Below are 20,399 nucleotides of genomic sequence, written 5' to 3'. Positions count from 1 at the left end.
GCGCGAGCCGTGCCGCACTAGAGGACATCCGGCGGCGCCATGCCCGACATCAGGGTCACGCCGCTCGGTGAGCGCCCCCCGCCGGCCTGTGGGCTCCGCGCTTGCGCCGGGCGCCGGGCGAGCCTCGCCTGGCGAAGCGTCGGGGCGGCCCCGAGCCTGGCGGGGCCGAGGCGGGGCCGGGGCGGGGCCCTGGGGCGGGCAGCGGCCCCCGCGCCGCCGCCCCGTCGGGGTCCGTGCCGGACCGTGGGGCCGGGCTTCCCCGACGGGGCCGGAGCCGCCTGTGCTCGCTGCAGCGCGGCCTCCTGGCGGTGCTTCGGCCCCGGCCGCGGCGGCCCCACAGCTCTAGCCCCACTGAGGCGCCAGGGAGAGGCGTGAGGCCCCGCGCGGGCGCGACGGTCCGACACCCGCGGCCCGCGGCGGGGAGCCAGGGCAGGCGCCCGGGCCCCCTCCCCTCCACTGCACGTTCCACGGCGGGGAACTGGCGCCCCCCAGCTCCCCGCGGCCTGGGGGAGCTGGGGACCGGCCTGGGGCTGGGAAGGCAGGTGGGCGCCTGACTGGCTGTCCCGCGCAGGGGCCGGCCAGGACGTGGGCCGCAGCTGCATCCTGGTGTCCATCGCGGGCAAGAACGTCATGCTGGACTGCGGGATGCACATGGGCTTCAATGATGACGTGAGTCCCTGGCCCTGCCTAGCACCCACGCTGCTGTGGGTGGACCCCAGCCAGACCCCCCGCCCTGAGGGGAGGGGTGTGGCGTGGGCCATGGTCCTGTGATTCTGGAAGCCCTTGCTCACTGGCTCCTGGAGGTGGGCGGACCGGGGCATCCACAGATCCTGCTGGGTGGGCGTGTTTCACACCGGGCCTGGGTGCCAGTGCCCTGGCTGCACCTGCCCCAAGTTCCCCAGCACTGACGCACTCCCGGCTCCACAGAGACGCTTTCCCGACTTCTCCTACATCACACGCAGCGGCCGGCTGACTGACTTTCTGGACTGTGTGATCATCAGGTGGGCACCTGCACGGCCTTCCCCTCAAAGGCCCTCAGGCCTGGGAGAGCAGCCGGGCCTGTGCAGGGTGGGTATCCCGGCCCCTCACCTGGACCCGAGGTACCTGGTCTGCTCCCCATCTCCCTGGCCGCTGCCCTCGGCCTTGTATGCCAGGGCCTGACCATGTGCTTGTTGGCCGTTCCCCTGAGAATAGATAAGAGGCGTGGTGCCCAGGGAGACGCGGCGCCTCTCGGTAGCTGGACCAGGGAGGCCGCCCTTGCTGGTGCAGAGGTGCCTGATCAAGGGCGCCACGGGCTGCGCCTCAGCTCTCTGTAGCATTCGGCAGCGGGTCCTGGCCTGTTCTAGTGGTCCTGCAGCCCGGAGGACCTGACCGCGCCCATACTGCCTGCCCACACTGGCACCACGGCCTGCTGTGGGGCAAGCACTGCTCCGGCCTGGTCTTAACTCTGTGCCCTACTCCCGGCCTTGGTGTGAGCAGCAAAGGGGTTGTCCTGACCACCCAGTGCGGTGGGGACCTTTCCCCAGCCAGCCCCTTTGCTGTTTCCGTGCGGAAGCAGCTGCAGCTATTTGCTTCGCCAGATGCTGGCTGGATGCCAAGCTGGTGGGGCGGGACTTGTGTGACCCCTGGCTCGCTGCAGCACGCAGACCCAGGAGGCTTGCTGGCAGGTCCGAGCAGCGCAGGCTCAGGAGGCTTGCTAGCAGGTCCGAGTGGTCTGACTCATGCCCCCCACAGCCATTTTCACCTGGACCACTGTGGAGCACTCCCCTACTTCAGCGAGATGGTGGGCTACGACGGGCCCATCTACATGACCCACCCCACCCAGGCCATCTGCCCAATCCTGCTGGAGGACTATCGCAAGATTGCCGTGGACAAAAAGGGCGAGGCCAACTTCTTTACCTCCCAGATGATCAAGGACTGCATGAAGAAGGTGGTGGCCGTCCACCTCCACCAGACTGTCCAGGTCAGGGTCCACCTGTGGGGGTGTTGGGGGCATCAGGGAGCACAAGGCTGGCTGGGGCTCCACACCGCGCTGACCCCCCGTGAGCCCGCAGGCCACTGTGTGGCCCCCGGTCTGCCTGAGTGCGTGGCGGCTGGAACGGGTGGCCCAGCCCCTTGGGCGGACACTTGGCCGAGCTGGGTGGGCCTGCTGCCTGGGGTTGGGGGGGGGCGGGCAGCCCACAGGCTCCGTCCCCGTCAGCGTCTTTGGGCATCCAGGGCAGGTCAGGGTAGCAGTGGCACGCACCGGAAGGCGGTGGTGGTGATCACTTTCCCAGGCCTGGGCTGCCGGCCACAGGCACAGCGCTGGTCTGTTTGCTCTGGGCCGCTCCCGTCGTGGCCAGGACGTGAGTGTCGGCCTTTAGCGCCACTTCCACCACCCGTTTCCTTTACCTGCGGCAGCACTGGCCCCGACGGTCTCATCCACGTTGTCCCACAGCCTTGCGGCTTCAGGACCCGTGGCTCTCGGGCTGGCTGCTGTCCCAGTGGGGCGGGCCAGGCATTGCCGCGAATCTCGCCATGGCATCTTTTCTTCCTTTACTGTCTTTTCGGGGCTGCCCTGTTGCTTTTAAATTTTTTTAAGATAGATTGATTTATGCATATAAGAACTGGGGTACAGTTAGAGGTGGGGGAGGTGAGAGGATTCACGAGAGACAGAGTGGGGAACAGAACAGGCAGATCTACTGAAATACACTGCTGAGGGGAGCAGCGGGTGAGACAGGAGAGGTCTGCCGCGCCATGTGCGTTGCTCCCTGGCCAGCTGGGGATCCAACTGGCGCTGCAGAGGCTGGGATAGCTTCACAGTGCTGTGCATAAGCCCCTTGTACCGCCATAGAGTTCCTATTTTCTAATTTTTAAGGACTTATATATTTATGCATATAAGAGCTAGGGTGCAGGCCAGAGATGCGGGGGGTGAGGACTCTCCAGAGACAGGATGGGGAGCGGAACAGATGGATTTACTGAAATGCACTGCCGAGGGGAGACAGGAGAGGTCTGTTGTGTCCTGTGGGTAGCTCCCTGGCCAGGGATCGAACTTGTGCTGCAGTGGGTGGAACAGCTTCATAGTGCTCTATCTTAATTCTTTGTGCCACCAGCGAGTCCCAGGATTTGTTTTTTATAGTCCTCTCCTCGTCTTGTTCAGTTGGTGACGCTTTCACGACCAGTTGAGTGGTGGCGGCCACAAGATACGCCCTGGATGACAAAGGCCAAGGCCCTTGGGCCATGGCCTGTCCTGGTGGGGGAGGGGCACAGCCACTGTGGTGCCCTCTCATGCGGGCACTATGCCACCCCCTTGGGGCCTGCTGGGCTCTGCTTTGTGCTCCGCCATCCACCCACATCCCCTTTCCCTTGGGATGAACCACTTTCTGTCCTGAAGGAGGCAAGGGAGTCTCCGTGTCTGCATGGGGTCAGGCCACGCTCCCTGGACCTGGAGCTGCTGTCCCCACTTCTGCCTGGAGAGGCTCTTCTCTGTTAGGCCACCACAGACCTAGCTGGGTCTGCGCTAGCCGGGCTCACCACTCAGTTTCTGCTTTGGCCCCTGGCGTGGCGCCTCTGGAACTTGCGGCTTGATGTCTCTCATCAGCCCTCCCCCTCCTTTACCTCGCCCCTCCCCCTGACGGGTGGGCCCGAGCACCGCTTCTTCTCGCTGGCCCCTTCGTGCAGGATGCCCCTCTGTGCATTCGCTTCATCAGCTCCTGGTTCTGTGATGTCCCGTTAGATCACCCCTTGGCTTCTTCCTTTGGGCGTTGCAGTTTCTGGCTTTAGGACTTGACCTCTGTCACAGTTGCTAGGTTTCCGGCTGATGCTTTGCGTCCCATCCTGTCTCTGAGTGTGGAAGGCGGCCCCGGAGTTGCTTCTCCAGGCCATGGCTCCCCGTGGGGCCCTTGTCGCGGCTCCTGCTCAGTTCGTTTGGTTGAAAGCTGGTGTCATGTGTGTGAGGCGGGAGGCGGCAAAAGGCTCAGCGTGACGTTAGCTGCTCCTGCCCACTGTTCCCGAGCCTGGCCTCTTTTTGGCAGGTTGATGACGAGCTGGAAATCAAGGCCTACTACGCAGGCCATGTGCTGGGGGCTGCCATGTTCCAGATTAAAGTGGGCTCGGAGTCTGTGGTCTACACGGTCAGTGGCGGGACCTGGGGTGGAGTAGAGGCTGCGGGGGGCAGGAGGCATCCCCTCATAGCCATCTCCTCTGTAGGGTGACTACAACATGACCCCCGATAGACACTTGGGGTGAGTTGGCGGGGGGGAGGTCACTGCAGGCCGCAGTGGCGGGTGGGTCGGTCGCTGGATGCCTGGGTGGTCAGCATGTCCGTGTACCCTATGTGGTGCTGTGTGGCCTGGGCCCTCCCACTGGGTCCTGGCTGGCGCTCACACAGCAGCGGCCAACACGCAGCTGTGCTCACTGCCCGCTGCGCCAGGGCCGCCTGGATCGACCGGTGCCGCCCCAACCTGCTCATCACGGAGTCTACCTACGCCACCACCATCCGCGACTCTAAGCGCTGCCGGGAGCGTGACTTCCTGAAGAAGGTCCACGAGACCGTCGAGCGCGGCGGGAAGGTAGCGGAGGGGCGGCGTGGGACCGGCCTGTGTGGGGGCACCCCATGGGGTGCCTGCTTGTCCTCCACATCTTGGGCGCCAACGGTGTCACGCCTGCCGGGATGTGGCCCCCGGCCTGGAGTGGCACCTGCCCACGTGCCTTCACCTGCAGGTGCTGATTCCCGTGTTCGCCCTGGGCCGGGCACAGGAGCTCTGCATCCTGCTGGAGACCTTCTGGTGCGTGCCACGGGGGGCGGCCAGCGGGCCTGTCAGGGTGTGACTGACTGGGCTTTGAGCCGGTGTGGCTGTCCCCCCAGCCTGCCTCCAGCTGCTGTGGGCACGCGGGTGCGGGCGCTGCCCACCCAGGTGTGGGGAGGTGGCCCAGGCCCCCCCTCACTGTGGCCCGCCTGCCCGCGCAGGGAGCGCATGAACCTCAAGGCCCCCATCTACTTCTCCACGGGCTTGACAGAGAAGGCCAACCACTACTACAAGCTCTTCATCACCTGGACGAACCAGAAGATCCGCAAGACCTTCGTGCAGAGGAACATGTTCGAGTTCAAGCACATCAAGGCCTTCGACCGGGCTTTTGCCGACAACCCGGGGCCGATGGTGAGGCCTGGCCGGAACCTGCCCGGCGCCTGCCCGGCCCCGCCGGCGCCTCCCCGCAGGCCTAGAGCCAGGGCCCGCTGCAGCTCACGAGCACTGGGCCTGCGGTTCCCCGATTCCCTGACCTGCACCCCCACAGGTAGTGTTTGCCACCCCCGGCATGCTGCACGCCGGCCAGTCCCTGCAGATCTTCCGGAAGTGGGCGGGCAACGAGAGGAACATGGTGAGGGCACGGCGGCCCCCGCGGGGCAGGGAACCCCAGAGCCTGTGAGGTGCACAGCCGCTCTCTTCCCGCGCAGGTCATCATGCCTGGCTACTGCGTGCAGGGCACCGTGGGCCACAAGATCCTCAGCGGGCAGCGCAAGCTGGAGATGGAGGGTCGGCAGGTGGTGAGGCCCGCCTTCCCCACCCCGCCCACCCTGGCGCCCCCTCCGGGCTCCGGGCCCCTGGCCCCTCTGGGTGGTGGTCCCTCTGGGCTGCACTGGCCGCCCAGCAACGCGTGTGCTGGGCCCGCAGCTGGAGGTGAAGATGCAGGTGGAGTACATGTCCTTCAGCGCGCACGCAGACGCCAAGGGCATCATGCAGCTGGTGGGGCAGGCGGAGCCGGCCAACGTGCTGCTGGTGCACGGGGAGGCCAAGAAGATGGAGTTCCTGCGGCAGAAGATCGAGCAGGAGTTCCGTAGGCGGTGGCACCGCGGCGGGGTGGGGCGGGGCGGGGCGGGCCAGGAGCAGTGCATGCCGACTGAGACCACTGTCCCCCACCCAGGGGTCAGCTGCTACATGCCGGCCAACGGGGAGACGGTGGTGCTGCCCACGAGCCCCAGCATCCCCGTGGGCATCTCGCTGGGGCTGCTGAAGCGGGAGATGGCACAGGGTAGGTGTGGGGGAGCCGGGGCATGGAGGGGTGGGGACCGCAGCCCCGCCTTGGGCAGCTGCCACCTTGGGCTTCTCCACAGGCCTCCTCCCAGATGCCAAGAAGCCCCGGCTCCTGCACGGGACCCTGATCATGAAGGACAGTGTGAGTCTGGAGGCGGGGCCGCGGGGGCGGGCCCTGGGGGCAGGGCCGGGCTGCCCACTGACCGCCTCCCCGCAGAGCTTCCGGCTGGTGTCCTCGGAGCAGGCCCTCAAGGAGCTGGGCCTGGCGGAGCACCAGCTGCGCTTCACCTGCCGGGTGCAGCTGCATGACCCACGCAAGGAGCAGGAGACTGCTGCCCGCGTCTACAGCCACCTGCGCAGGTGGGCATCTGCCCAACCGTGGTGTGGGGGTGGGGCGCGGGCAGGGCCTCACCAGTGTGGGTGTCCCCCCAGTGTCCTCAAGGACCACTGCGTGCAACACCTGCCCGACGGCTCCGTGACCGTGGAGTCCATCCTGGTTCAGGCCGCTGCCCACTCCGAGGACCCTAGCACCAAGGTGCTACTGGTTTCCTGGACTTACCAGGTAAGGGGCGGGCGGGGCACCAAGGTGGGCAGGCGGGCGGGGCACCAAGGTGGGCAGGCTGGCGACGCACTCTGGCCCTTGCTGTAGGATGAAGAGCTGGGGAGCTACCTCACGGCGCTGCTCAAGAAGGGCCTGCCCCAGGCCCCCAGCTGAAGCCACCACCTGGGCTGCCCTGAGCCGCCCTGTGCCACCGGAGGACCCACCTCTGCCCCCGGCCCACGCCTGCCCCAGCCGTCCCTTCACTGCCTGGGATGTCCACCGTGTCAAGTGCCTACTCGCGTGCCGCCGGCCAGCCTGGGGACTGAACAGACCTGTGGGCTTTGGACCTTTTATTTCTCTTCCTGGACCCCCAGGACATTCCAGTAAAGCACAGCCAGAAGCGCCGGCCCCAGTCTCCCTCCTGTGTTGTGCGTGCGTGCTGCTGCGGGGGCCGGCGCACAGGTGCAGGAGGCCCCCCGGGTCACTGGGGAGGCAGTTCCTGCTGGTGGGCCGTGAGCAAGAGTCGCCATCCCCTTCATCCCTGCCCCACGGGGAGCTGCTCCCGCTGGCCCCGGGGGCAGGACCTTGGCTGACTGGTCACCTCGGGACATGGTCTCCAGTTATCCGCTTGGGGCCTCCCTGCTCCCTGGGGCCTGGCCTTCCCCACGGGCACAGGCTGGGCTTCCGCCATCTAAAGGGACAGACGCGCGCTCATGTGACGCTGACCCCGCATGGGGCCAGCACAGGGGTGGGGAGGGCACCCGACTGCCTCTTACCCAGGCCTCCATACAGCACCGACTTCAGGAACAGGCCGCAGGCCGGAGCCACACGGCTCTGGTACCTGCCCAGCGGGTCCCGGCTTTCCAGAATGGCCTTCACCTGAGCGGGCGTCAGAGCCCCCAGCCCCACAGCCACCAGCACAGCCGTCATCCTCCGCACCTGGGACCGAAGGCCGAGACTGCTGCAGGGGTCCCAGCTGCCCCCCAGCCCCGGGAGGGCCCGTGCTGTGCCCACCTGTCTGTACAGGAAGGACTGGCTCTCAAACTCCACGGTCCAGAAGCGCAGGCTGTGGGGACATGGCCAGGCTGGTGGGGGGGGGGGGGCACTCTGGCACCACCAAGCTCTGCTGCCCACCTAGCCCAGAGGCGCTGGTGGGAGGAGCCCAGGTCAAGCTGGGGCCCCTGCCCTGTGCCCTCGCGCGGGCACACCCTGAGGCTGGGCCGAACCACTGGCCCGGAGCTGCTTCTGAGGGCCCTCCCCGCAGCTGCCCAGATCCACCCACTAGTCCAGAGCCCAGGGTGTCCCCCCACCAGCAGGGACTCCAGCTCAGGTCGGGGTCCAGCTGCTAGGTCAGCCGGCCAGCGTCCTCCCAGTGAGGCCCAAGGGTTTCCCAATCCAGCCTCAGGTCTGCTGCCGTCGAGAGCTGAAGCTGGGCCCAGGCAGGACGCACCTGCTCTCCTGGGGAAGGGCGAAGGGGCTGGCCGGGTGGGGGGACACACAGGCTCTCCGCAGTGTGCGCACTGGGCTGGGGGTGGGGCTGCCGGCTGACTGGAAGGCGCTGAAGTCGTGCGTGCCCAGGAGATGCTGGGCAGCCTCCTGCATGGCGGCCACATCCAAGCAGCTGCAGGGGCCAGGTGAGTGGTCAGGAAGGGGTGGCCGGTAGGGCGGTGTGACGCCCGCCCCGCTCACTGCGGACCACTCACTCGGTCCGGAGCGCCCAGCACCGGTCTCTCTCGAATACGGGCATCTGGTCAGGCCGGGCACAGCCAGTGGCCAAGCGGTACAGGTAGCTCCGAGACGTGGCTGCGTAGCGCGCGTGGAAGTCGCTGGGCACGCGGAAGGCCTGCAGGACCCTGTGCGTGGGGGCCGGGCCGTCAGGCCGGCGAATGACCCGCCCCCAGCCCGCCCGTGCTCCGCGCCCAGCGGGGGCCTCACCGGATGGCCGGGTGTGCCAGGTGGGTGTTGAGGGCGCGCGCCAGGGCTTCCGGGGAGAAGGGCGGCCGGCCCGGGCGGCGCTGGACGTCCAGGTGCGCCGCGTTGCTCAGCGCGTGGACCCCGGCGTCCGTTCGGCTGGAGACGGTGACCTTGACCGGCACGACGGAGCCCAGCCGCTCCGCAGCCTCCTGCGGGGCCAGCGCTGCCGAACCCGCGGGACGTGCCCGGCGGGGCCCCGCGCCCCGCCCCGCCGCGCCCCCCACCCCGCCTCCCCGCGGGGCCGAGCTCACCTCGAGGAAGTTCTGGACCCCGACGGCGCGCTGGGCGCCCCTGACGGCGGCGACCCCGCTGCGGGCAGAGACGGGCGGAGTCAGCGGGCCGAGGCGCGCCCCCCCGCGCCCCCCCGCGCGCCCCGCGGGCTCGGGCCGCCAGGGCCGCACCTGAAGGCGGTGCCCACGTACTGGAAGAACACGAGGTAGCGCGCGCGCGCCGAGCCCGCGGGAGCCGAGCCCATGGCCGGGCGAGCCCCGCCGCGCGGGTCCGGACGCACGTGGGCCGCGCGCGCGCAGCAGCCCCGGCCCCGCCCCCGCCGCGCGCGCCTGCGCCCGCCCCGCCCCGCCCCGCCCCGCCCCGCCCCCGCCGCCGGGGCGGGCCGAGCCAGGGACCGGGTGCAAAGTGCCGGCCGCGGCCGACGCGTGGAGCCGCCCGGAGGCGCCCCGCCCGCCCGGCCCGCCCGCCCGGCCCGCCCCGCCCGCCGCCCGCCGCCCGCGAGCCCTCCCGCGGCGTGGGCGCCGCGCCCGGCCCGCCGCCCCCGCCGCCCCCCGGAGCGCGCGGCGCGGCCCCGCCCCGCCCCCGGCGGCCGCGCGGCCCGACTTGGGCGACGCTCCCCGGCGGTGACAGCGGGCGGGGCGCGGACCGGGCCGGGCCGGGGGTGCCGCGGGGCGCCGTCCTCGCGACAGGGAGCGCCGGCCGCAGCCATGACGGTGGAGTTCGAGGAGTGCATCAAGGACTCGCCGCGCTTCAGGTGCGCCGCGCGGGGGGCCCGGCCCCGCGGCGCCCCGGGCCCGGCGGGCCCCCCCCCGGCGCCCCGCCCGCGGGTCGGAACAAAAGGCGCCGCCGGCCCCCGGCCCCCCTTTGTGTCCGCGCCGCCGCCCCGCACCTGCTGGGCGCGGGCCCGGCCGCGGGCTGTGCGGGGCGCCGAGCCGGCGCGGGCCGGGGGCGCCGGGGCTGGCGGGCGCGGCGCGGGCCCCCGGGGGACCGGGCTCCGCGGGCCGGGGCGGCCTCGAGCGCGGCGCCCGCCCGGGAGCGCCCCGAGGTGCCGGCCCGCCCGCCTGCCCGCCCCGCGCGGAGCCGGCCCGGTGACACGTGTGCGCGGGCGTGTGTGTGCGGGGCGCGGGCGTGTGTGTGCGGGCCGCGGGCGAGTGTGTGCGGGGCGCGGGCGTGTGTGTGCGGGGCGCGGGCGAGTGCGGGGCGCGGGGCGCCCACAGAGCGTCTGCACCGGCGGGTGCTCCTGGGCGCGCGCTGCCCTCGGGGCCTGCCCAGGGAGGGCCTGGGGTCACCCGGGTCCCCAGCTCGGGGCTCTCGCCCTGCTCCCCGGAGCACCCCTTCCACAGCGGCCTCCTGAGCCCCGCCCAGCAGAGACCTGGGGGGGGTGTGAGGGCTCAACCTGGATGCCCCGAGGGCGCCCCAGGCTGGGGACACCAGGGTGCTGTGGAGTCCTTGGCTGGCTGCTTGGGCTCCGCGTGGCCGCCCCCTTCCCCACCCTGAGCCCCACAGCCTCCAGCACCCCAGTCTGGGGCAGGCGCCGGGCCTCTGCTGCGGGCTCGGGCTTTGGGCCGGGCACCCCACCTCCCCCACTCAGAAGTCTCCTGCTCCCACCCCTGCGTGAAGTCCCGGCTGCCGGCAGACGTTGGCACCGGGACACCGTGGACGTGGCCGCCCGTGGAGCCCGCGGTGGGCACACTAGCTGCCTGGCTGCTTCGGAGAGGGGTGGCCTGGGAAACACCAGCGGCCCGGGAAGGGGACGGGGCCGAGGTCATCCACCCGCTGGGACCCGGGCCGCAGGCAAGGGCGAGGCGGGTTTCAGGATTAGGCTGAGCCACAGCTGAAGCTGCTGGCGCCGGAAGCCAGCCTAGGGCCCCTCTTCTGCTCGCCTGCCCTCGGTGCCAGGGCGGGCAGGGGAGGATGTGTCCGGCGATGTGGGCAGGTGGCCGGGCCTGGGAGGACGCCCTGCCTGTGGGCTTGGGGCGCCTCTCCAGAGGACACGGGGGCGTGGCCCTCCCTGTTCTCTGTGCCCCCTCCCCTGGGTGGGGCTTTGGGTGCTGAGTCAGGTTTGGTGGGGGAGCCAGCCTCGCCCTCCACCCGGCTGCTGAGGAAATCCTGGAGGGAGGCTGGCTCAGGGCTCCGTGGGGAGGGACAGTCGAGGGCTTGGTGTCCAGGTGGGGTGTGACCGTATCTGGCCCACCTGCCTGCTGCTCTGGCAGTCCTGCCCTTGCGCTCTCCAGGGACCCCAAGGGCCCTGGGCAGTGTCCTCTCCGGGGGTGCTCCCAGCTTGCCGAGACCCGCAGGGGCTGCAGTCAGGACTGGGCAGTCCTGGGTGGGTGGGGCGCCTCGGAGCCCTCGGGAGGGGGCGGCTGCCCTGTGAGGAGAACTGGGAACCTGTGCAGGTCGCTGGCCGGGGCAGCCTCCCGCGGCTCCTAACTGAGGACACGTGAGCCGGCCCACGTGAGGACCGGTCCGGTCCCGCCCCCAGGACTGAGAAACCGGGGAGCCACCCCCCCGCCCCGCTACCACACGGCAATGAAGGGCCTTAGACCTGCGTGGGGCCCCGACTGACCCCCCCAAGTCCCGGCCCCAGCCGTCCTCCCAGGTCCCTGGCCCAGGCAGCTGTGTGGGCCCAGCTCACCAGCTGAGCGGATTATGTGGGGGCTCCAGGATCCTGTCCCTGCGCCCCTATTTCCTGCTCCCAGAGGGGGATGTCACGTGCGGATCCATCTGCCTCTGCCTCCCCTTCCGGGGGTTCTCCCATCCGGAGGCTTCTCCAGTGATGTCAAGGCTTAACTCTCGCCTCCCCACAGCCCTGCTGTCTGCGCCCCGGGAGGGCGTGGGGTGGCTCCTCCCTGGCCTGGCCCCCCACCGAGAAAGTGAATGGTCTGTTTTGAGGTTGGGGGAGTTGGGGCCACTAGGCGGCCTGGGGTCCAGCAGAGAGCAGCGGCCTGTGCTCTGGAGTGACCCAGACAGGGTCCCTGGCCCGGGGCCCAGTCAGCCCAGCTGGCGAGGGTGTGGCGGGAGGGTGGCCTGGAGACCCGGCCCTCTGCCTCCTGCGTCTGACACTGGCCCCTCGCGCCCTGCCCCCGGGACCCCAGCCAGGCCACAGGTGGCGGCTTCCCTGCTGCCGCAGGGGATTCGGGTCCCAGCCTTGCCGGCCCCGGTGGGGCCCGGGCCCGCTCGCCATCTGTCTGAGGGCAGAGCCCGCGGGTGGCCCTGGGAGCAGGCCCTGCGGCCCCTTCCCCCGAGACCCTGGGGGGGTGCCCGCCCGCCCTGGCCGGGGACGAGCTGCCTCCTCTCGCCGCAGAGCCACCATTGACGAGGTGGAGACAGACGTGGTGGAGATCGAGGCCAAGCTGGACAAGGTAGGGGGACCCGGGCTGCCCCTCACACGCTGCCCGCCCTTCCCGTCCCAGACCCCATGCTGCCCGCCGCGTTCGGTGCTGCCCCGGGCCGGGCCCCTCCTGTCGTCCCGGGCAGGGGACAGCTGCTGGGCCGAGGGCTGCAGGGCACTCCCTGTGTTGGGGGGCCAGAGGCGTGGCCTCGGACCCCGCAGGGGTCCCGCTGGCACCCAGCTGTGGGCGGAGCCCCGGGGCCCCCAACGTCCTGGCAACCCCGGCAGCTGGGGGCAGGCTGGGAGCGGGGCCTCTGGCCCTGGCTGGAGAACTGAGCTGCCGCCCGCCCGCCCGCCCGCCCGCCGCAGCTGGTCAAGCTCTGCAGCGGCATGATCGAGGCCGGCAAGGCCTACGTCGCCACCAACAGGCTCTTCGTGAGCGGCGTCCGGGACCTGTCGCAGCAGTGCCAGGGGGATGCGGTGGTCTCGGTGAGCGCGCGGGGCGGGTGGCACCGGGCTGTGGGGGGTGGGCGCAGGCGCCTGAGCCGAGTGTGTCCCCAGGAGTGCCTGCAGAGGTTTGGAGACAGCCTGCAGGAGATGGTCAGCTACCACATGGTGAGCCGGCGGCGGGGCGGGCGGGGCCGCATGCCGCTCCCTGGCACTGGGGGCGCTTGGGTCTGCCCAGGGAGAGGCGGTCACTGCCCGGGCAGGACGGTGGGCTCAGGGTGGGTGAGGCCTGGAAGGGTCCCCCAGGCAGCCTCGGGTGAGTCCCCCCTCACCGCTGCCAGGTTGGCGCAGAGCCACCTGAGCCGCGGGACCCTGGCCTGGCACAGGACAGGCCGCGGGGTGGGCGGGCCAGCCTGGGAGCCGAAAGCCCTGCCCAAACAAGGGCTCCACCCCCGCGGGAAGTTCAGAATAAACCAGCTCTTCCTGCCCTGTCCGTCCGTCCGTCCGTCTGCGCCAGGGAGGCCGGCCCTCCCCACGCGGGACTGGAGCACTGTGGGGCGGCCCTCCTGGCTCTGACCTCTGGCCCCCTGCTTCCTCCCCCGGCTGGCCAGCCAGCGCCTGGAGGTTGGGGTGCCCCGTGTCCTACGTGTGTCACCCCGTCTGGGCTGCTCGGGCAGAGGAGCATCCCATCCGGGGCAGCTCTGGCCTCCTGTTTGGTCAAGGACCAGTGGGGGAGAGGGGCAGGTGGGCACAACTGTGCCTCCGGGTACTGCCTCAAGCCCCGGGCGATGCTGCCCTGATCCAGGCCTGTCTGCTGACCAGCTGGGCCAGGCAGGCTGGATGGGGCTGTCGTTGGTTCTCCCTGGGGACGGACCTGACAGCCCTCGCCCTGGCCCCCAGATCCTATTTGACCAGGCCCAGCGGTCTGTGCGCCAGCAGCTGCACAACTTCGTCAAAGAGTGAGTGACTGTCAGCCCTGGGTGGCCGGGGTCACACTGGGGTCCTGGGGCGCATGGGTGGGGGCCAGCAGGGCAGAGGAGCCTGCAGCCAGGAGGGCGGGCCAGGTCACGGCCAGAGGTCAGGAGGCCCTGGGAGGGGAAGGGCTGCGGGGAGCAGGCGGGGAAGGGGCTGAGCCAGGTGCCAGGGGACCCTGCAGACGGAGCTGGCGTGGGCGAGGGGTTGAGGGAGGCCGAGGGCCGTCCCCACTGGCTGGGCGGACCCAGGAGCGAGCAGAGGATGGCGAGGAGGCCGGGGAGGCCAGCGCTGCGGAGAAGGGGCCCGGCCGGCACAGGGCGGTCCGTAGGGAGGAGCCGCCTCGCGAAGGCTCGGCTGCCCCCAGGGACGTGCGCAAGTTCAAGGACACCAAGAAGCAGTTCGACAAAGTGCGGGAGGACATGGAGCTGTCCCTGGTGAGGAACGCCCAGGCCCCGAGGCACCGGCCCCACGAGGTGGAGGAGGCCACGGGCGCCCTGACTCTCACCCGCAAGTGCTTCCGCCACCTGGCGCTGGACTACGTGCTCCAGGTCAGTGCCGAGCGGTCAGCTCCTGCAGCGTGTGCCCAGCGGCTCCCGCGTCCCTGCGGGGCAGCTGGCGTCGGAAGGATCCCTCTGGCCGGAGAAAGCCTGAGGTGCCACACCTCGGGAGGGGGTGGCCAGCCGAGCTGGAGGGGCTGCGGGCAGGGCCGAGGGCTCAGGGCTCTGCCAGGGGGAGGGGGCCTAGCGCCCCGACTCTGGGCAGGCCTCGGAGACGCTGGAGGGGCTGGCCCTGATGCTGGGTAAACTGGACGCGCTCGGGGGCCTCAGGGTGCAGGGGCAGGGCAAGGGCCGACTTCCGGGGCCTGACCCCTGCTCTCCTCCCCTCTGGCAGATCAACGTTCTGCAGGCCAAGAAGAAGTTTGAGATTTTGGATTCTGTGAGCGCGCAGACGGCGTGGGGGACAGGCGCGGGGGCCGGGCAGGGGGCCGTGGGCGCGGGCAGGCGCGGGGTGGGTCCTGCGGGGTGCTGAGGGCTTGTGCCCGCCGCAGATGCTGTCCTTCATGCACGCGCAGTACAGCTTCTTCCAGCAGGGCTACAGCCTGCTGCACCAGCTGGACCCTTACATGAAGAAGCTGGCAGCAGAGGTGAGCCTGCGGGGCGGGGCGGGGTGGGCGTGGGGACAGGGCCCCTGCCGGGCTCCCTGACACCCCTCCCTCACAGCTGGACCAGCTGGTGATCGACTCGGCGGTGGAAAAGCGGGAGATGGAGCGCAAGCACGCGGCCATCCAGCAGCGGGTGAGGCCCGCCGCCCCTCTGCTGGGAAAGCCCTGGCAGCCCCCGGCGGCTGGCCTGCCGCTCCGTCCCCAGCCCCGGGGTCCTCCGCCTGGTGGTCGCTCGGCGGCCAGGCTGGCGGGCAGAGCGACAGCCTTCTCGGCGCACGGCAGCGGGACTGCCCCTGGGGTGGGGGTGCACCCCCTCCTGGGGTCTTGGCGGGCTTTGGGGCTGCTGGCTGCTTCCTGGTGGGGCCGGGCTCCCCTGCCAGGCCCTGGCTCCCGTCTCAGGAGGTGGGCGGAGCCTGGAGCTGTTCGGGGGGCCACGGAGTGCTGCTGTGGGGCCTGTCACTCACTGGCTCTCTCTCCCACCCCCTGCATCCTCCCGCCGGGCCCTCAGACGCTGCTGCAGGTGAGGGGCCCCGCCCTGGGGGCGGGCGGGCGGGGCCTCCGTCTCCCCGCCGCATGCTTCAGCACCAAGGACACCTCCCGGGCGGCGCCGGGTGGGCCGTGGCTGGCACCAGCGGGCCGGGCCCGCCTCCCCTGCAGCGGCAGCAGCTGTCCCTTCTGCCCCCGCGCAGCCCGGGGAGCAGGTGGCCGGGCCTCTCCTCCCCGCCCCGGACACAGGCCAGCGCTCGCGGCCCCGGGGCCTGTGAATGGAGCTCTGTCCGCGGCCCAGCTGGGCCCTGAATGGGGGCTCGGGCTGGGGCAGCAGCTTCCTTCCTGACCCCAGAGCCTGCTGTCCCGGCCTGGGCTGGGGGACCTGCCCCCTTGGGGCTCAGGGAGGGGCTTGCAGAGCGGCCCCCGCCTGCGCTCTCACTGGGGCGCCCCCCCAGGACTTCTCCCACGACGGGCCCAAGGCTGAGTTCGACGTGGACGCGCCCAGCGGGGTGGTGATGGAGGGCTACCTCTTCAAGAGGGCCAGCAACGCCTTCAAGACGTGGAACCGGTGAGGGGCTCCCGGGGGCTGCCGGGGGCTGCCGGGGGCGGCCCTGGCCCGGCCCACTGACCCGCCTCCCTCTCGCACCAGGCGCTGGTTCTCCCTCCAGAACAGCCAGCTGGTCTACCAGAAGAGGCTGAAGGTGCGCCCTCGGGGGGCCTCCCCGCCTGCGGCGGGGGCTGGCGGGGGCGGGTGGGCTCGCTGCGCCTAAGCCGGCCCGGCTGGGGCGGAGGTCGCTGGGGTCTCGGGCAGCCGGGCTGAGGCGGGTGCGGGGCCGGGCGGGGTGGGGAGCCACAGTGGTGCCGCCGCAGGACGCGCTGACCGTGGTGGTGGACGACCTCCGCCTGTGCTCCGTGAAGCCGTGCGAGGACACCGAGCGGAGGTTCTGCTTTGAGGTCGTGTCCCCCACCAAGTGAGGAGCCTCGGCCGGGGCGGGGCAAGGGGGGGTCCCCGCGGCCCAGCCTGACAGCCCCTCCCCGCAGGAGCTGCATGCTGCAGGCTGACTCGGAGACTCTGCGGCGGGCCTGGGTGCAGGCTGTGCAGGCCAGCATCGCCTCTGCCTACCGGGCGAGCCCCGACAGCTGCTACGGAGAGGTGCGCCCGCCACAGCCCTGTGGCACGTGTACACGCTGCCCTGGGCCTGCACATGCGTGAACACCTGCGTGTGCATGCGCGTGAGCACCTGCGTGTGCATCCGCGTGAGCACTTGCAAGAGCACCTGCATGTGTGCGTGAGCACTTGCGTGTGCATGGTGAGCAGCTGCATGTGCATGTTTGAGCACATGCATGTGAGCACCTGTGCATGCGTGCGTGCACGCGCAGCCATGTGGCCCCTCTGCTGCGGGAGGGGCCTCCAGGGCTGCGGCTGGCACACCTGCAGGCCGTGACCCCACCACCGTCCCCAGAGGCTGGACCGCACGGCGTCCCCGTCCACGAGCAGCCTCGACTCGGCCTCGGACTCCCGGGAGCGCGGCGTCAGGGCTGAGAGTGCCCTGCAGCGCGTGCAGAGTGTGGCTGGCAACAGCCAGTGTGGCGACTGTGGCCAGCCCGACCCCCGCTGGGCCAGCATCAACCTGGGTGTGCTGCTGTGCATCGAGTGCTCGGGCATCCACAGGTGCCGCCCCGCCCTCCCCCCACCCCACCCCCGGGCCCGCCCACCCCCAGCCCACCCGCTTACCCCACCCCCGGGCCTGCCTCCCCCCTTGCTGTCCAGGAGCCTGGGCGTCCACTGCTCCAAGGTGCGCTCCCTGACGCTGGACTCGTGGGAGCCAGAACTGCTGAAGGTGTGTGGGCAGCGTGGCGGGCGGCCGGCAGTGGGGCCCGCGCTGGGGCCGTGAGGCAAGCGCCCGCTGACCGCACACCCGCCTCCCGCAGCTGATGTGCGAGCTGGGCAACAGCGCTGTGAATCGCATCTACGAGGCCCGGTGCGAGGGGCCGGGTGGCAGGAAGCCCACGGCCAGCAGCCCCAGGTGAGGCGGCCAGGGGTGGGCCGGGCAGCGCCACGGGGGAGCGGCTCACGTGCGGCCCCGTCCAGGCAGGACAAGGAGGCCTGGATCAGAGACAAGTACGTGGAGAAGAAGTTCCTGGGCAGGCCTCCCTCCGCGCCCGCCGGCGAGGCCCCGCAGCGCTGGCGCGCCCCCAAGTGCCGGCGCCACCACAGCTCCCCCCGCGCGCCCAGCGCCCGCCGCCCGGCCCGGCTGGAGCCCACGCTGCCCTCCGTGGCCGCCCTCTGTCCAGGTGCGCGGCCCCGACACGCCCGCCGGGGCAGGGAAGGGCGGGCGGCGGCGGCGTCCTGGGGGCTCGGGCCTCAGCCCCTCTCCCGCACAGGCGGCCTGGAGCGCAGGTTCCGGCGGGACTCCCTCTTCGGCCCCGACGAGCTGGACTCCCTCTTCTCCTACTTTGACGCTGGGGCGGCCGCCGCCGGTCCACGCAGTGAGTGCTGGGAGGGACCGTCCGGCTCAGCCGTGGGTGGGCGGGTGGGGACGGTGTGCGGGCCTTCCCGGGCCCTGGAGCCAGGTGCTCTTGCAGGACGGGCGGGGTGGGTCTTGGGGGCTCCCCATGGAGTCTAGGAGTCAAGCAGGGCTTGGGCTGGAGCGCGCGTCCAGCAGGCGGTAACATGGCCGCCGACTTGGACCTTAGATCGGGGCCCTGCCGGGATCCTCTCCCCCCGGCAGTCCTGCGGGAGCTTGGGGGGGTGTGCGGGCACAGACTGGCCCGGGCATCGGGGGTCCCAGAACCCGGGCCACCCCCTGCGCCCAAGAGTACCTGGCTGAGTGGGGTGACAGCCCCCCAGCTGGCCAGGCCTGGCCACCAGGCTGCCTGCCCTGGGGCAGGCGAGTGTCCCCGCCCTGCTGGGCCCCAGACCGGGAGCGCAGAGGGCAGCGCAGGGGCCTGTGAGCAGGCCGGGAGGACGGTGGGACCCCCGCACCCCTCCAGAGCCGGGAGGAGTCGGGTGCTCAGGGCCCCTCCCTGCACACCCCACAGGTCTCAGCAGCGATAGCGGCCTGGGGGGCAGCTCCGATGGCAGCTCGGACGTCCTGGCCGTCACGGGCTCCGTGGTGGACAGCGTCGCTGAGGAGGGTGCGTGCGCACCGGCCCCAGTCCCCAGCCCCCCCGACAGCCGGCCGGCCGCCGCTGCCCCTGACCACCCCCTCCCCCCAGAGGGCGCAGAGTCGGAGGGGTCCAGCGGAGAGGTGGAGGGAGACGCGGAGCCCGAGGCCTGGGCCCCAGCGGATGTGCGCGAGCTGCACCCCGGGCTCCTGGCACACCGCGCCGCACGCGCCCGCGACCTCCCCGCGCTGGCCGCCGCGCTGGCCCACGGGGCTGAGGTCAACTGGGCCAACGCCGAGGACGAGGGCAAGACGCCGCTGGTTCAGGCGGTGCTTGGGGTGAGGGGCGCTAGCGCGAGGGGCGTGGCCTGTGCGCAGACATGTTGGGGGGCGGGTGGGGGGCCTCCCCTGTGAGTCTGAGCCACCCCGCCCCCCAGGGCTCCTTGATTGTCTGTGAATTTCTCCTGCAAAACGGAGCCGACGTGAACCAAAGAGACAGCCGGGGCCGCGCCCCCCTGCACCACGCCACGCTCCTGGGCCGCACGGGGTGAGTCAGGGCCCCCCCTCCAGCGCCCCGCCGCCGCCGGCCGGCCCCAACCAGCCCCTCCGCCCCCAGCCAGGTCTGCCTGTTCCTGAAGAGGGGCGCCGACCAGCACGCCCTGGACCAGGAGCAGCAGGACCCACTGAGCATCGCCGTCCGGGAGGCCAACGCCGACATCGTCACCCTGTGAGTGGCGGGGCCCCGGGGCGGGCGGGGCGCGAGCAGGACCTCACCCCCGCCTCCCCCAGGCTCCGGCTGGCGCGCATGGCTGAGGAGATGCGGGAGGCCGAGGCGCCCCCGGGCCAGGCGGGCCCCCTGGGGGCCAGCAGCCCCACGGAGCTGCAGTACCGCCGCTGCATCCAGGAGTTCATCGGCCTGCACCTGGAGGACAGCTAGGCCCGCGGCGGCCCCGGCGCGGCGTGTCAGCCAGCGCCGCGAGGCCTATTCTCCGGGCCCTCTGCCCCGGCCGCGCCCGCTGCGCCCACACCCCATCACCCCACTGACCTGCTAGTTGGGTCCCTCCTCGCCCCAGTGCCCACCGCGGGGCCTCACGGGCCGCCGGGCAGCCCACCCAGGGAATCAACCCGCGTACCTCACTCGGTGGCCCCGCGCCTGCCCGGGCTCCTCAGGTGCTGGACGCAGGCGTCCCGAGGCCCGCGCGGTGCTTCCACCCCCACCGGCGGCCTGGCAGGGGGGAGAGCGCGGCCGCGGCTCCGTCCCCCTCGTCTCCAGTCTCCACCGCGGCCCTGGCTCCCCGTTGCGGGGAGGCCCCCGCAGTCCACCCCTCACCAGCCCCTGGGACTGGGCCGCAGATGGGCCGGCCCTGTCGGCCACTCCCCAGGGCCCGACCCCGCCTTCTGTGCTCCCTTTTTCTGAAGGAGCCCTCGGGGGTGGCTGGTCCTCTCCCCATCAGCGGGCCCTTGGTCATGCCAAGGCCAGTCACCGGTCACTATGCAAAGGGTCCGGGAGGCTCTCTGGGCAGCAAGGTGGGTGCTAGGCCGGCCCCCACGCCATGGCCCGTGGGTCGTGACCCCTCGGAGCACAACTGGCTCCTTCTCCCTGCTTGAGCTCCACCCCCAGCGCCCAGCGCCACACAGGGCCCACCCCCGGGCCTGCGCGCCCCTCCGGATGGTCAATAAACTGGCTTGCACCCGCTCCTGTCCTGGCTGCCCTGCCCACTGCCCTCCTCGCCCTGTGCTGCTCCACTGGGAGGGGCCGCCCTCCTCTGGCCCGGATACGTGGCCCCGGGCGGAAGGAGTGGCGGACGCCACTGGCCTTGTGCCGGCACACCATGGCTGTTGGCCGCCCGACGTCCACTCCCCGGTCTGTGGGATACCGCCACCAGGTGGAATCATCGGTTTTATTTATGACACAGCAGCTTGAGGGTGCCCGTGCCCAGCCTGGCCCTGCCCGTCCGGCCCTGAGCCAGGGAGCCCTGCCTGACGCCGCACACTATGCACAGACGCTGCGCTCACAGCAGCACCTGGGCGAGGCCCACTGTGCCCGCCGCCGCACTGGGAGCAAGGCCGGGGCCACCGGGCAGGGGAGCTGGGGTGGGGGGGCCCGCTGTGCTGGCGCACAACCTGGGCC

The 20,399-nt window shown here is 71.4% G+C and overlaps 3 protein-coding genes across 5 annotated transcripts; 2 read left to right on the top strand and 1 right to left on the bottom strand.

Moving 5' to 3' along the window:
* Window positions 1-39: 39 nt before the first annotated feature.
* On the top strand, window positions 40-6,762 carry INTS11 (integrator complex subunit 11; the record flags this gene model as incomplete). Of its 3 annotated transcripts, none has more annotated exons than XM_084242558.1 (17): window positions 40-67; window positions 572-669; window positions 928-1,001; window positions 1,735-1,963; window positions 4,014-4,112; window positions 4,189-4,223; window positions 4,412-4,550; window positions 4,702-4,766; window positions 4,949-5,138; window positions 5,275-5,358; window positions 5,435-5,524; window positions 5,652-5,814; window positions 5,902-6,009; window positions 6,092-6,153; window positions 6,229-6,371; window positions 6,444-6,573; window positions 6,661-6,762. In XM_084242558.1, 17 exons carry the CDS (start codon window positions 40-42, stop codon window positions 6,724-6,726), a joined length of 1,803 nt encoding a protein of 600 aa, XP_084098684.1. In that variant the 3' UTR covers window positions 6,727-6,762. The 3 variants fall into 3 exon arrangements, with proteins under 3 accessions (XP_084098684.1, XP_084098683.1, XP_084098685.1); XM_084242557.1 differs by having other exon boundaries at window positions 1,735-1,983; window positions 3,971-4,112; XM_084242559.1 differs by lacking the exons at window positions 928-1,001; window positions 1,735-1,963.
* A 390-nt stretch (window positions 6,763-7,152) lies between these two features.
* On the bottom strand, window positions 7,153-9,001 carry PUSL1 (pseudouridine synthase like 1; the record flags this gene model as incomplete). The annotated part of the gene is made up of 8 exons (XM_084242560.1): window positions 7,153-7,243; window positions 7,329-7,491; window positions 7,567-7,618; window positions 8,003-8,173; window positions 8,256-8,405; window positions 8,488-8,675; window positions 8,778-8,835; window positions 8,928-9,001. The coding sequence occupies 8 exons, from the start codon at window positions 8,999-9,001 to the stop codon at window positions 7,173-7,175; spliced, it is 927 nt and encodes a 308-aa protein (XP_084098686.1). The 3' UTR covers window positions 7,153-7,172.
* Window positions 9,002-9,464: 463 nt separating this feature from the next.
* Window positions 9,465-19,958, top strand: ACAP3 (ArfGAP with coiled-coil, ankyrin repeat and PH domains 3; the record flags this gene model as incomplete). Its single annotated transcript, XM_084241511.1, has 23 exons — window positions 9,465-9,511; window positions 12,062-12,119; window positions 12,458-12,577; window positions 12,650-12,703; window positions 13,436-13,494; window positions 13,875-14,058; window positions 14,402-14,446; window positions 14,559-14,654; window positions 14,731-14,805; window positions 15,181-15,192; window positions 15,617-15,729; window positions 15,811-15,862; window positions 16,032-16,132; window positions 16,203-16,314; window positions 16,625-16,833; window positions 16,933-17,002; window positions 17,094-17,188; window positions 17,254-17,651; window positions 18,204-18,299; window positions 18,381-18,607; window positions 18,706-18,815; window positions 18,885-18,995; window positions 19,058-19,958. The coding sequence occupies 23 exons, from the start codon at window positions 9,465-9,467 to the stop codon at window positions 19,203-19,205; spliced, it is 2,592 nt and encodes an 863-aa protein (XP_084097637.1). The 3' UTR covers window positions 19,206-19,958.
* Window positions 19,959-20,399: the final 441 nt, after the last annotated feature.

This window comes from Talpa europaea (genome assembly GCF_964194135.1).
Source record: "Talpa europaea genome assembly, chromosome: 9".
Taxonomy (NCBI): Eukaryota; Metazoa; Chordata; class Mammalia; order Eulipotyphla; family Talpidae; genus Talpa; species Talpa europaea.
Note: the sequence above shows the minus strand (reverse complement) of the source record. Positions and strands in the feature narration are given on the sequence as shown.